This window comes from Pristis pectinata, chromosome 12 (genome assembly GCF_009764475.1).
Source record: "Pristis pectinata isolate sPriPec2 chromosome 12, sPriPec2.1.pri, whole genome shotgun sequence".
Lineage (NCBI taxonomy): Eukaryota > Metazoa > Chordata > Chondrichthyes > Rhinopristiformes > Pristidae > Pristis > Pristis pectinata.
The window spans coordinates 37,824,690-37,837,998 of NC_067416.1; the positions used below are offsets into that span (position 1 = coordinate 37,824,690).

A 13,309-nucleotide genomic window follows, 5' to 3' on the forward strand; every position below is an offset into this window, starting at 1 on the left:
AAACCCTAAGGATCTCTATAAGATGACACTTTTTTTTTCTACAAATGAAAGAGACAATATCTGTTCATCCTTTGCTGATAAAGCATACACTTGCATTTCTGGCAGCACCCTTGTAAATCTTTGCTGCACCCTCTCCAATGTGTCAGCATTCTTTTTCATTTAGTGTGGCAATCAGAATTACTCCAAGTGTGGTCAAATCAAGGTTTGATAAGGGTTTAGCATAACTTCCTAATGTTTCAATTTTTTCCATATAGAAATATAATTGGGTGCTTGGTCTGCATTGTTTTTGTGGCATTGTTAACCTGTGGTACCATCTTCATAGTGATTCATGAACCTGTACTGAGGTACCTTTGCTCCCACCATCCCATCAAGTCTAGTACTTTCCAAGAAATGTAATCTCTTTTTATCTACCAGTCAAAATACACTATCTAGCATTTATCTATGTTGATCTTCATTTGCCAATTATTTGCTCATTCTATAAGTTTATTAATGTCCTCCAATAATCTGTTACAGTTGTCCTTAGTAATGACTATCCACTGCCCGCGCCCTCCCAACCCCAAATTGGGCTCAGTCACAGATTTAGAAATTGCGTCTTTGATTCCAAAATTCAAATCATTAAAATAAATGGTGAACAGCAGCAGTCCCACAACAATCCCTGTGGAACATCATTACCAATCTTCTTCCACTGTGTGAATAGCTACTCTTTATTCCCACTCTGTTATCAGTCTTCAAGCCAACCAGCAAACCATCAGATGAAAGGTCATTGACTGAAAGTATTAACTCCCTCTCCATCTGCTGAGTATTTCCCACAAGTTCTGCCTTTGCTTTCATAACCCATTCTGCTACGAGACCTCAGATTCTGCAATGTCCAGCCTTATTCATTAGAGTATTGTGGGTTATCTTTATGAAAATCCTTTAAAAATCTAGATAAATTACAACTATTGCATTCTCTATTCTCACTTTTACCTCCTCAACAAATTCATTAGCGGTGGGGGGAGGGGAGGGAGGTCAAACTGGAACTTCCCCTTTGAAATCCATTCGGACCAATACTTTTTGCATCTAGATGTTCCTTCCTCTATTCTCATCTTCAGTGGGGATTCCATTATTTTTGCTCACCACTAATGCCAAGCTGACTGGTTTATAATTCCCTGGACATGCTCTGTTCCCCTTCCTAAATTACATTAGGTATCCACCAATCCTGTGGCGTTCACCATTTTATAAAAAATTATAAATCATGTAGCAACTCTCTTCCTTAGGATTCATTTAAAATCAGTGGATGCAATCCACGTGGACAAAGGTTTTATCTTCCGAGTTGATTTGCTTGTTTAATATATCACCTTTTTTCGTTATTAAATGCACTCTGCCCTTCCTTGTCACCAAATGTCCACCCTGTTCTGTCCCTGGGTAAAGATTGAAGCAAAATAATGATTTAATACTTCTGCATCTTCCGATTGTTGCCTGCTGTAAAGTCCCCTCAAAGTCTTGATTTTATTGATATGTTTGTAAATGGTTTAACATATCTAGTTATATATTGTTTAACATACTGTATCTAGTTATACATTCCTTGATAATTTAATTTCATAATATCTCTTTGCCTTCCCAGTTTTTTCCACTTCTTTTCTAAGACCTTTGCAATCTTTCTTATCCATCCAGTCCCTTGGGACTGATGGGATTGCTTTGCAGAGAGCCAGCATGTGCCCATGGGCTGAATGGCCTCGTCCTATGTTGAAGTAAGTAAAGAACTGATGCATGTCATGGTTATCAGTGAGTTGCTGGCTCTCTTGCACTCTAAACCCATCATATCTTCTTTAGGTCATAAGCTTTATCTTGTTGAACCTCAGACGTCTGGAGAGCTGTTTACCCCTGCACTAGCTCCCACCCCCCCGCCCCCAACTAATACACTTAATGTCCTTTTTCTTGGCTAGTAAATTAACCAAGCTGTGTTGCAATTTCATGCACAGTTCTGCTCTTAAATGATTTATAAAATCAGATATTCCGAGTGTTTTAGTTTTATTCTTGGTAGGCTCAGAGATTGTATTTGGTTCAATGATGAGAAACACTATGCTGGAGGAACTCAGCAGGCCAGGCAGCATCTGTGGAGAAAGGCAGGTGGTCGACGTTTCAGGTCAGGACCCTTCTTCAGGATTTGTATTTGGTTCCTTATGTTGAAGATTAGAAGAGACTGGATTTCACGAATATTCAGATTAAAAGGCAGTATTTTAAGCAGGGTTTAAAAACTTGAAGAATAACCTAAAATAATTAACTGAAGGGTTACAGTGAACTTAAATAGATTTTTAATATTCCTAAGTTCATCAGTTTTGCATAGCATTCCATGCAACTCATCTCAGTGACACTATTACTTCATAACTGAATTACTTACTTAATCTAATTCTGTCATTTAAATCTGCATTAGGATAGAGATTTTAATTTGTGAATATCTTATAAACTCTATAAAAAGATCACTTTGTGATAATCCATTATCGGAAGCATGCAGCTGCCTGCAGTTTTAATTAGCCTCTATAGCATAATTATTCATTGCTTTTATGGATAGAAATAACAATGCATCATTTTAGAATCATAGGTTCATAGGAACTTATAGGACAGGAACAAATATTCAGACCATGACCTCAGCACTGACCTTCTAAAGTTTTGGCATGATTAGTCTTTCTGGAATCCGCAGAAACCAGGGCAGATAATATAAACCACAATCAAAACAGAAAGGATTCAATTGGCATGGTTACAAAAACAGTATCTGATGTTTTATATTTTCTTATGACATAGGAGGCCATTCTGCCCATCAAATCAATGCCAGCTCTCAGTGTAATCCCATTATCTCACTCATTTCCCTGTAACCTATTCTCTCACACATGCCCTTATTCTCCTACCCCTCACTCACACCAGGAGTAATGTTATAGAAACCAGTTAACCTACCAACCCATCTTTGAGGTGTGGGAGGAACTAGAGGAGACATGTGCAGCCACAGGGAGAATATGGAAACTCCACACGGACAACACAGGGGGGTCAGGACTGAACCTGGGTCACCAAAGGTGTGAGACAGCATCACTAACCACTGTGCCACTCACTCGTTTCCTTAAGTATATAAACAATAAACTTCTTAACCTTATCTCACATTGCAAAGGAAAAGACAAATAATGGATGGTATAAAACAGTTAGTTCATTTTGTTTTCCAAATCTGTTATACCTACATGAAAGAAATTGAAGTAATTTTTTTTATCCTTTCCTCACCAGAGAAGGTCATCATTAATGTGGGCCTTTTGCCAATACCACATATTACTCATCCCTCTGATGGGATAGAGGAAGCACAACATAGGAAGCACCAGTGGTCTGAGAAACAGACTGGACTTTGCATTCTAAAATGGCTTCTTAACAATTTGGAGGTAATATATTTAAATAAAATAAGTGGTGAAGTATTGAATAATTTTTAATGTTTGTGACCCACCTCCTCACTGGAATCCTGCACAGCATCCAAAGTTTCTTGTTCCACTTCTACTGGTGACATGTTGTTCTCTCTGAAATGAAGATGAGGCTAAATTAAGTTATGAGGGAATAGTGTCACTAATATATGTTGTATAGAATGCTGTACAAAATTGATGAAATTATAGATATTAATAGAAAAATAAAATCACACATTTGGAAGTGCACCTCCTGGGGAAAAGCATGTAGGTCACTTGCTTAAAACACAACTGAGGACTAATGTTTCAAAGATCATCCACTGTAGCCTGCAGTGACCTCAAGACATAAAAATTCAGGTCCGCAGTGATCTTAACAGGCACAGAGGACAACCCTGAACTGGAGCTAGTGTCGCACCTGGAGTGGATCTCCAGCAGTTTCCTTGGTAAAGCAGAGCCTTCTTACACTCTGCTCCTCACTGAGCTACACATACAAAGTTCCTGGTCTCTACACTCAAGGGATCCCTGCAAGCTTCCTTCCCATCTCTCCTCCTGCAGCTGCAGTTCTGTGGACCCCAACTCATAGCTGCTCTTCTACCACAATGTTGTTCCCACCAGCCCATCCTTTTACAGCACTTTCAAATCTCAGAATGACATCAACCTGGAAGAACAAAGGCAAGAGCTGTATGCCATCAAGTCACATAAGATCATAACTTGCCCATACAATCACAACTCTGTTACAGCACTGGGTTAAAGTCCTATATGACAGCATAGTAGTTCATGACTAATCATTAATTCTCTAGGGCAACCAGCTATGGACACTAAATGCCAGGCTTGCCAGTGAAGCCCAATTTCCAAGAATCAATTTTAGTAAAAATACCAATAAAGTCAGCCAGAAATTTGTCAGAAGCCCCTCACCAAAAGAAAAAAAGACAGCACCTATCATGATCTCAATGTGTCACAATGTCTTTCACAACCAACTACGTACTTTTAAAGAGTAACCAACAACAAAAAGAAATACAGGTGGTAGAGATTTAAATTAAAAACCAAAAAATGGCAGGCAGCACCTGTGGATAAAGAAACAATTCATGTATCAGATCCATGACCTTTCATCAGAATGTTTTGCTTTTAAAGTGTAACCACTATTATAATGCTGCACTCAGCAATTTCCTACAAACGATGAACGAGAACGCCTCTTGAATGGTGCTGCGGGAACTTTGATGCACAATTGTGGAGTTAGCCAACTGTCAGGAAGCCTTGGCCTCAGTTTCAACAGTGAGAATAGCAGATGTGGGACCTGGAAGCCAAAATGGACCAGCTAGCAATTGATCTGAGAGCAGCTCATGATCCAACAGCTCGACTTGGCCTGCCCTTTATCATAGGCCTGATATACGGGATGCTACAAATGTTGAAATGGCCAATTGACAATGATTTTAGGAGGCCCAAAGACACAGGGTGCACTTCTGAGATAGAACAGATGCAGAGGAACACCACAGTTCAAATTGCCACTTGCTGCTGTTTAACCATTGAAAATTATCCCTCATCTACCAATGGCTGTTGTGATTGAATATTTATTGTGCAAAGGCATGAATCAATTTGTTTTATGCATAAGGCACTTTTCCCATCTCTGCCACTGAACTTTTTATTTCCAAGTTGAACTCCTGCTGAGAAGCCAATTGCAGTTAAATTTTACAAGTTCAAAGTCAGCGAACTGGCTGAAAAAGGGATGTCTTGAAATGCAAGAGACCTGACCAGATTGTGTGCATAAGTCGGACACCTAATGAACACCCAATGAACACCCATCACAATACAGAAAGATTTTTCTGCTCAAACTCATTCATATCTCAATTCCGAACTCAGTCTTAAACTGTTCATGATTCAATAGTGAAAGATATTTTGTTTCCCTGAAAAAACATTAAAGACTAAAAATCCCAGAAATAGAAAGGTAGGTAAAAGTCGGTCAGCAGTCTGGGAAATGGGATGCAGTTCACTTCGAATGGGATTCACTCCCTTATGAAAAATTCTCTGGGTGGGGATCAGGATGAACTTTCTCGGCTATAATTTTCACATAAGCAGCAGATTCTGGTAATGGGGAATAGCAACAACAGAATTACTGCAACTAGAGCAAGTGTTTGCAGTGGGGATTGGTGTACAGCCAACAGGATGGTCCACATCCTTAGGATCTACCAGCTGTCTACACTATAGTCCAAGCAATAAAACCCTTTCCGCTGGTTAGATGCTTTGCTTAGTTCCATGCTTTCTATAACTGTTTGCAGCTCCTGTAGCATCATCTTTGATTCTTGTTCCATTACATTTTTTTCTCCCCTTTTTTGCCTTGTGTTTAAGACACTTACTCTCTCCTGTCCTTCACCTCATCACAAACCTGCATTTTTTTTTCCAAACCCTGCCCCAACCTCTGCTCTTTCCATGGATCTGTACTTGGTTAAAAAAAACTGTTCATCTGGACTTTTTAATGATGAAAGGTCACTGACCTAAAACATCAATTTTGTTTGCTTCTCTACTGGTCTAGGTTGAGCCACTGTACTTTCAGTGTTATTTTCTTGTAATTATTTCATTTTTCTTGCAGCTGCAGTAATTTTGAGTTTCTCTCCCTGGATGTTGTCATTTGCAATTTCAAAGGCTTTAAATTATTAAGTCAGATTGGTGTTTATGTGCTTCACTCTACCAGGCAATAGTAGAACAATACTTAACCAAGTCTGGACTCCTTTTATATTTAGAAATGAACAAATCAACATGTATAGAAACAGATGATATTGTCATGATTCTGTTGAAATCTGTGGGAGAGTGCAAATTTACTGCTCAATTTTTGCTTTACAACAGTGAACTTTGAGGTAAAGTGCTTTTTGACATCCTAAGCCTGTCAAAGGTATGAAAGTCTGTCTTCTTCTCAGCTCATTGAATCAGTTCCTGTTTCAGTTGTTAACTTTTGACAACTTCACAAGCTTATAAATACAGGCAGTACACACTTAAAAAAAACAATAAAATATGCTCAGCCCGCAGGACGGTTTTCTAATCTCATTGTTTTTGCAATGATTTCTTCACACCACAGGCCGTAATCAGTTGTCACCAAGAAACAAATAAGCTGCACTGGTTTCCCAGTCATGGGCAAGGAATCCAATTTGCCAACTACCACCCTCCCTCAGGTGATGAATCAGTATTTCTCCATGTTGAACACTGCCTGGAAGCAGCACTGAGGGCAGCAAAGGCAAAATAAAAATTACTTTAGATGAGGGAGTTCAATATCCATCACTAAGAACTGGCTTCATAGCACCACTGCTAACCAAGTCCAAAATTATACAGCTGGCAGACTTTGTCTGAAATGGACAAAGGGAACCAACACAGACAAAACCTATTTAACCTCATTCTTACCGATCTACCAGTTACCAATCGGTCCATGACAGTGTTGTTGGGAATGACCTCGGCAAAGTCATTGTGTTGGCAAAACTTTTCTTCAACCTTGTGACACTTTTAAGATAAAATATCTTTATTAGTCACATGTACATCTAAACACACAGTGAAATGAATCTTTGTGTAGAATGTTCTGGGGGGCAGCCCGCAAGTGTCACCACGCTTCCGGAGCCAACATAGCATGCCCACAACTTCCTAACCTGTACGTCTTTGGAATGTGGGAGGAAACCGGAGCGCCCGGAGGAAACCCACGCGGACACGGGGAGAACGTACAAACTCCTTACAGGCAGCAGTTGGAATTGAACCCAGGTTGCTGGCGCTGTAACAGCGTTACGCTAACTGCTACGCTACCGTGCATTGAGTTGTGTGGCACCACTCTGATCCAGGAGTTCAAAACTAGCACCAATGACGGGTTGTAGATCATCAGCAGAATAATAGAAAAACAAAGGACTGCAGATGCCAGAATTAGATGAAATACACTGTGATGCTAGAGGAAATCTTTGGCCTGCTGAGTTCCTCCAGCACCATAGTGTTTTTCATCAGCAGAATAATATTCCACCAGAACATGTAACTTTACCATCCAGCAATGTTTCTTCACTATCAAGCCATGTCTAGTGAGTCACGTGGAAAACGACCTCTGGCATACCTAAGAGAGGGGAACCAGCCTATGAAGCTACAATATGGGATGTGAACCAAAGAGTGACAGCTGCTAACAGAAGTCGTACATATTGCAACCAACAGATTAGATCAAAGCTCTGCAGTCTTGCCTCATTCAGTAATGAATGGTGCTGGCCAATTAGACCACAGGGAAAAGGAAGCGCCAAGCATATCCACATCCTCAGAGCAAGTGTAGAGACTGAAGTGTTTGCAACCATCTTCAGCCAGCCTCCATCTCCTCCAGAGGTCCTGACCATCACAGAACCTAGCCTTCAGCTAATTTGATCCACTCAATGTGAGAAATAGTTGAAAGTACTGGATACACCAAAGTCTACTGGCTCTGATAACATTCTGGCTCTTCCAATACAGCTATAAAGTGGCATTTATTTAGAAAATTGACTGTGTTCTTACCAATTCCATCCAGCTAACTAAAGGCCATATTGCAGTCATCAGTGAGTGGTAGATGGCATCCTTGAAAGCTCACTGATAACCTGCTCTATCCAGCTCTGTTGGGGTTCAGCCAGGATTGCACAGCTCCAGACCTCATCACAACTTTAGTCCAAACATCAACCAAAGAACTGAATTCCAGGGTTAAGACCATCTGCTTTGACATGATGAAGGCATGGGGAATACTTATCTTCCTTAGCCAAGCCAGAGGACTGTGTGCAGTTCTGGTTGCCACACTACAGGAAGAATGTGACTGCGCTGGAGAGAGCGCAGAGGAGATTCGCCAGGATGTTGCTTGGGAAGAAGTGTTTCAGTGACAGGGAGAAACTTAATTGGCTGTTTTTCTCCCCTCCGAAATGGAGGAGGCTGAGGATGTACCCGACAGATGTATTCAAAACTTTAAGGGGCACGGACAGGGTCAACAGCAGAAAACTTTGCCCCATAGCAGAGCTATCTAAAACTAGAGGGCACAGGTTTAGGGTGAGGGTCAAGATTTAGAGGGAACCTGAGGAAGAACATTATTACTCAGAGGAATCTGGAACACACCACACAAGTAGGTGTCAGAGGCATAGGATCTCACAACATTTAAAGCGTATCTTGATAAGCATTTGAAATGCCGAGTGTAGAAGGCTATCAACCAAGTGCTGGGAAATGGGATTTGTACAGATGGATACTTGTTCAGCATGGACAGGGTGGGCTAAGGGCCTGTTTTGTATTGTACGACTCTATGACATCAAGGAGCACTGAAGTCAGTACGTGTCAAAAACCAAAGCGCAACCAACTTCATTCATTACTTGCCCCCTGCAGTAGGTCAGAAGCAGAAATTAACCCTTGCTTTTGCACAGTGTTGAATTTCATTGTCTGCTCTTGTGTGCTGAAAGACCTGGACAAAATTTAGGCAGTGGCTGAGGAGTCCCAAGTAACATTAGTGCCACATTCCAGACACTCCCTTTCCCAGTGAAAGAGTTTAACCAGGACCAAATCCCCCACCATCAGCATTCTGAGTGTCACCATTGACCAGAAACATAACTGTACCAGCAACATAGCAACTCCTCCAGGTCAGAGACTTGGTTTCCTGCAGCAAGCACCTAGCCTGACTTATGGTTGCATTTCAATTACCTGCAAGGCACAAGCAAGGACCATGATAGAGTACTCTCCATTCAGCTGGATGCAGCTCCCATAGCTCTTAAGGAGCTTCACACGACCATACTGCCATCAACATTCTTATCTTTTAAAATGTCTAACCAAAACCATTGTGGGATTATCATCAATCTATGAACTGCAGAGGTTCAAGGCAGCAGCTCAACAAGTTTTATCAAGGGAGAATTTCAGGGTGGGTAATTAATGATGGCCTTTCCAGCAAAGCGCATACCCTTATGAATAAATTATCATTAAATCAATGTTCCTTTTAATATTGTGAGGTTAAAATGATGACAAGAAATTTGAGGAATTTTTTGAGCCACCTGCAGTATATTGTGTGTGATGTGTACAGCTGTTATATATTGAAACAGTTGTGGGAACAAAATCATTCCAACTTGAAATGGGGGGGGGGGGGGGACTAGGAATGATCTTGCTCCCAAAGTGCTCAATTAATGCTTCATAAAACATTTTAATCAGCCATCATCGTTCTCCACCACGTTCAACATTCTGTGATTCACTGTTACCGCAAATGGGAAAATCAATAGCTGTAAAAAACAAGCGAGATGAAGAATTTGCGCTTGTTTTCGGAATTTAGTGCCCCTGCTGCTCAGTGATGATGCACATTTATGATGGTTACTATTACCTGGCAATAAAGAAGGCAGTGGCCGCATCACTGGCTTAACATCAGAGATTGCAGTGATTTGGCCCATTTGCTTCGGTGTGAGCAATCCAATTCCAATCTACAATCCAATTTGCCCATTCACCTACATATTTTCCCTTTTCGCATTTACACTTAGTTCCATTTCCAAAAGTAACTATTGAATCCACCCCAATGTCTACAGTTTAAAATAATTCATTGTGTGAAATTAAAATATCCTTAGATTATCTTAAATTTGTGGCCACTGGTTGCCTTCCCTTCTGTCCATGAAGCAGTTCCTCCACGTCACATCCAACAAACATCCTTCAATTTTGAATAATTTATTACATTTCCTTTTGACCTTCACTAGTGTAAAAGGAAAACTTTTGTGTTGATGGCTTCTGAAGCCCACAAGCTGCAGATTCATTCAACCTATTCTTCTTGTTACATTAAATATTGCAAATATTTGACCAGGTCACTTCATACATTCTGAGCTATAGTTTGGCTAAAATCCAGTTTCCCACAAATAGAAACACAACATTTTCAAAACTGCATGCAACACTCCAGCTGACATCTATCCATTGTTTTATAATGTTGGAGCACAACTTCCCAGCTCCTGTATTTCAATGCCTCAATGAACGAAGGTCAATATCCCATGTCTTCTTAACCATGTCATCTACCTGTTCTATCATTTTCAAAGGCCTGGATGGAGTGGACATGGAAAAGATGTTTCCATTTCTGGGAGATTCTGGGACCAGAGGGCACAGCCACAGAATAGAAGGACATCCCTTTAGAACAGAGATGAGAAGGTATTTCTTTAGCCAGAGGGTGGTAAATCTGTGGAATTCATTGCCACAGACAGCTGTGGAGGCCAAGTCATTGGGTATATTTAAAGTGCAGGTTGATAGGTTCTTGATTAGAAAGGGCACCAAAGATTACAGGAAGAAGGCAGGAGAATGGGGTTGAGGGAGAAAATAAATCATCTATGATCTAATGGCGGAGCAGACTCAATGGGCCAAATGGCCTAATTCTGCTCCTGTGACTTATGGTCTTCAAGGATAGTTGGACTTGTACACCAAGGTCCCTCTGTTTCTCAATACACCCTAGGGCCCTACCATTCACGGTGTTTGACCTAGCCTCATTGGTACTCCCAAACTGCAGCACCTAATCTGCCATTTCTCAGCCCATTTCACCTGCAGCCTAATAATACCCTCTGCATTATCAACAATTTCACCATCAACAACCAAATCATTCATGTATATTACAAACAGCAAAGATCCCAGCACTGATCCATATGGAGATCTAGTCATAGGCATCCAATCACAGAAACAACTCTCTACTATTGCTCTCTGTCTCCTATTGCCAAGCCAATTTTGGATCCAATTTTCCTGGATCCCATGAGCCCCAACCTTTTGTACCGGTCTCCCATGTAAGACCCGACCAAAGGTCTTACCTGAAGACCACTTAAACCACATCTACTGCACTGGCCTCACGAATAAACTTCATTACCTCTTCAAAGATTCTATCACTGACAAAGTCACGCTAGCCATTAGTGCTTGCTTTTCCAAGTGATCACTAACTTTGTCCCTCAATTTTTTCCCGATAATTCCCTACTATTGATAGGCTTACCGGTTTATCATTACCAGGCTTTTCCCCACTGCCCTTCTTGAAAAGAGGGACCACATTTGTCATCCGCCAGTTGCTTGGTACCTCACATGGCCAGCAAAGATGGAAAGATCTCAGTCAGAGATCAGCCATCTCTTCCCTTGTTTCCTGCAGCAGCCTGGGATAAATCCCATCCGTTTATCCATCTTTAAGCCCACGAAGGCATTGAGTAGCTCCCCTTCAATTTATGGAGACTTGCACCAGAATTTCCCCTTCCCCTCTGCTGAATCCTCCAACTACAAAGTCTGTTTTCTTTGTGAATACAATACCTCACCTATACCTTCAGGCTCCACGAACAGATTGTCCGTGTTGTCCAATTTTCCCCTACTCTTTCCCTGGTTATTCTTTGGTCCTTAATGAATTTATAAAACACCATGGATTTACCTTAATCCTGTCTGCTAGGTGATCTCATGACCCCTCTTTGCCTTCCTAATTTTCTTTTTAAGTACCTCCCCACACTTTTATACTCTTGACGGGCCTCCCCCTTTAATCTTCTATGCCCACCATATGCTTCCTTTTTTCTCTTTATCCAGCCCTTGATATCCCTCAGGATCTGGGGTTTCCTATACTTTTCACTTTGTCTTTCACTCCTGCAAGAACATTGGCCTTGAACTCATGCTGTTTCTCCTTTGAATGCTTCCCACTGTTCAGATGTAGACTTATCTGAATGTACATCTGCCAGTTTACCTTTGCCAGGCCCGGTCTTATTTTAATGAAATTGGCCTTCCCCAATTTAAGACCTTTATTCCTGGTCTATCCATATCTTTTTCCATGCCCACTGAAATACAGAGTTATGATCACTTTCTGCAAAATGCTCTCCCACTAACACTCCCTCCACCCTCTAAAGTCCAGTCATGCTCCTTCCCTCGATGGTCTATTTTTACATACTGTGTCAAAAAGCTCTCCTGGACACAATTCTTCCCCTCTGATCTTTTAACCCAAAGGCAATCGCAGTTAATATTTGGGAAATAGAAATCCCCTGGTACCGTAAACCCTATTTTTGTTACATCGCTCTATTCTTTGTCTACATATCTATATCGCCTGTTGACTATTAAAAGATCTCTAACACACCCAGCAAAGTGACAATACCTTTTTGGTTCCTGATCTCCACCCATATGGCCTCATTTGAGGAGCCTTCTAGGATATCCTCCCTCAATAGTGAAGTAATGCATTGCTTGACCAACAGTGTAATACCACTTCCTCTTTTACATCCCCTTGTCTTGCCTTAAATTTCTATACCCTGGGATACTGAGTTGCCAGCCCTGCACATCTTTCAACCATGTCTCAGTGATGGCAAAAATACCATAATCCATGTTAAAGCTTTGAATTCATCAAAGCTTCAGTGTTCAATCAGAATGAGAGGATGGGAAAAGAAACAATAGTACATTCAACTTACCATAAACACTACAACCGGAAGAGGCTGATGTTTAGAAAAAACAAACATCACATACTCAAACTCATGTGCCCCTTTAGTGTAAAATGAAAGCAATTTAAGAAAGAAAAGTTGCTCATTGGCCTTTTGACAGCCAGGTTCAATTTCCTGACTTTTCATTTTCCTCGGCAACTTACAAGATTTAGAATTTCTCAAACATGGGATGCTTGACCATATAATGGATGGATCAAGATGGAAAGCATCGTTGAATGTTTCACAAAGAAGCAAGCTACTGGTCTATTGAAACTCTTCTTGTATTTATCTGTGCATGAACATTCTAGGTTGATCTATCACCATACAGGAGCAACCAAACCTTGCTTCAAGGCTCCAAACCCCAACTAACTGTGAATGCCAGAGGAAATATGTCAGCAATATCCATCCAATTGAAAATAATTGAGCACAACTGAGGAAATTTCCATGCATCAACAATTATTTCATTGTTTAATCAGTAGGACATCATTCACTGCCATGTTCCTTTAAGTTTAAAAAAGT

At 40.8% G+C, this 13,309-nt stretch overlaps 1 protein-coding gene across 3 annotated transcripts in view; it reads right to left on the reverse strand.

The window, feature by feature from the left end:
• fam13c (family with sequence similarity 13 member C) overlaps nt 1-13,309 on the reverse strand; it is a 91,728-nt gene that overhangs the window by 43,461 nt on the left and 34,958 nt on the right. For all 3 annotated transcript variants that reach the window (XM_052027621.1, XM_052027625.1, XM_052027620.1), the window contains one exon: nt 3,461-3,530. In XM_052027621.1, coding sequence (XP_051883581.1) covers nt 3,461-3,530 — 70 coding nt within the window. The remainder of the gene's footprint in view (nt 1-3,460; nt 3,531-13,309) is intronic.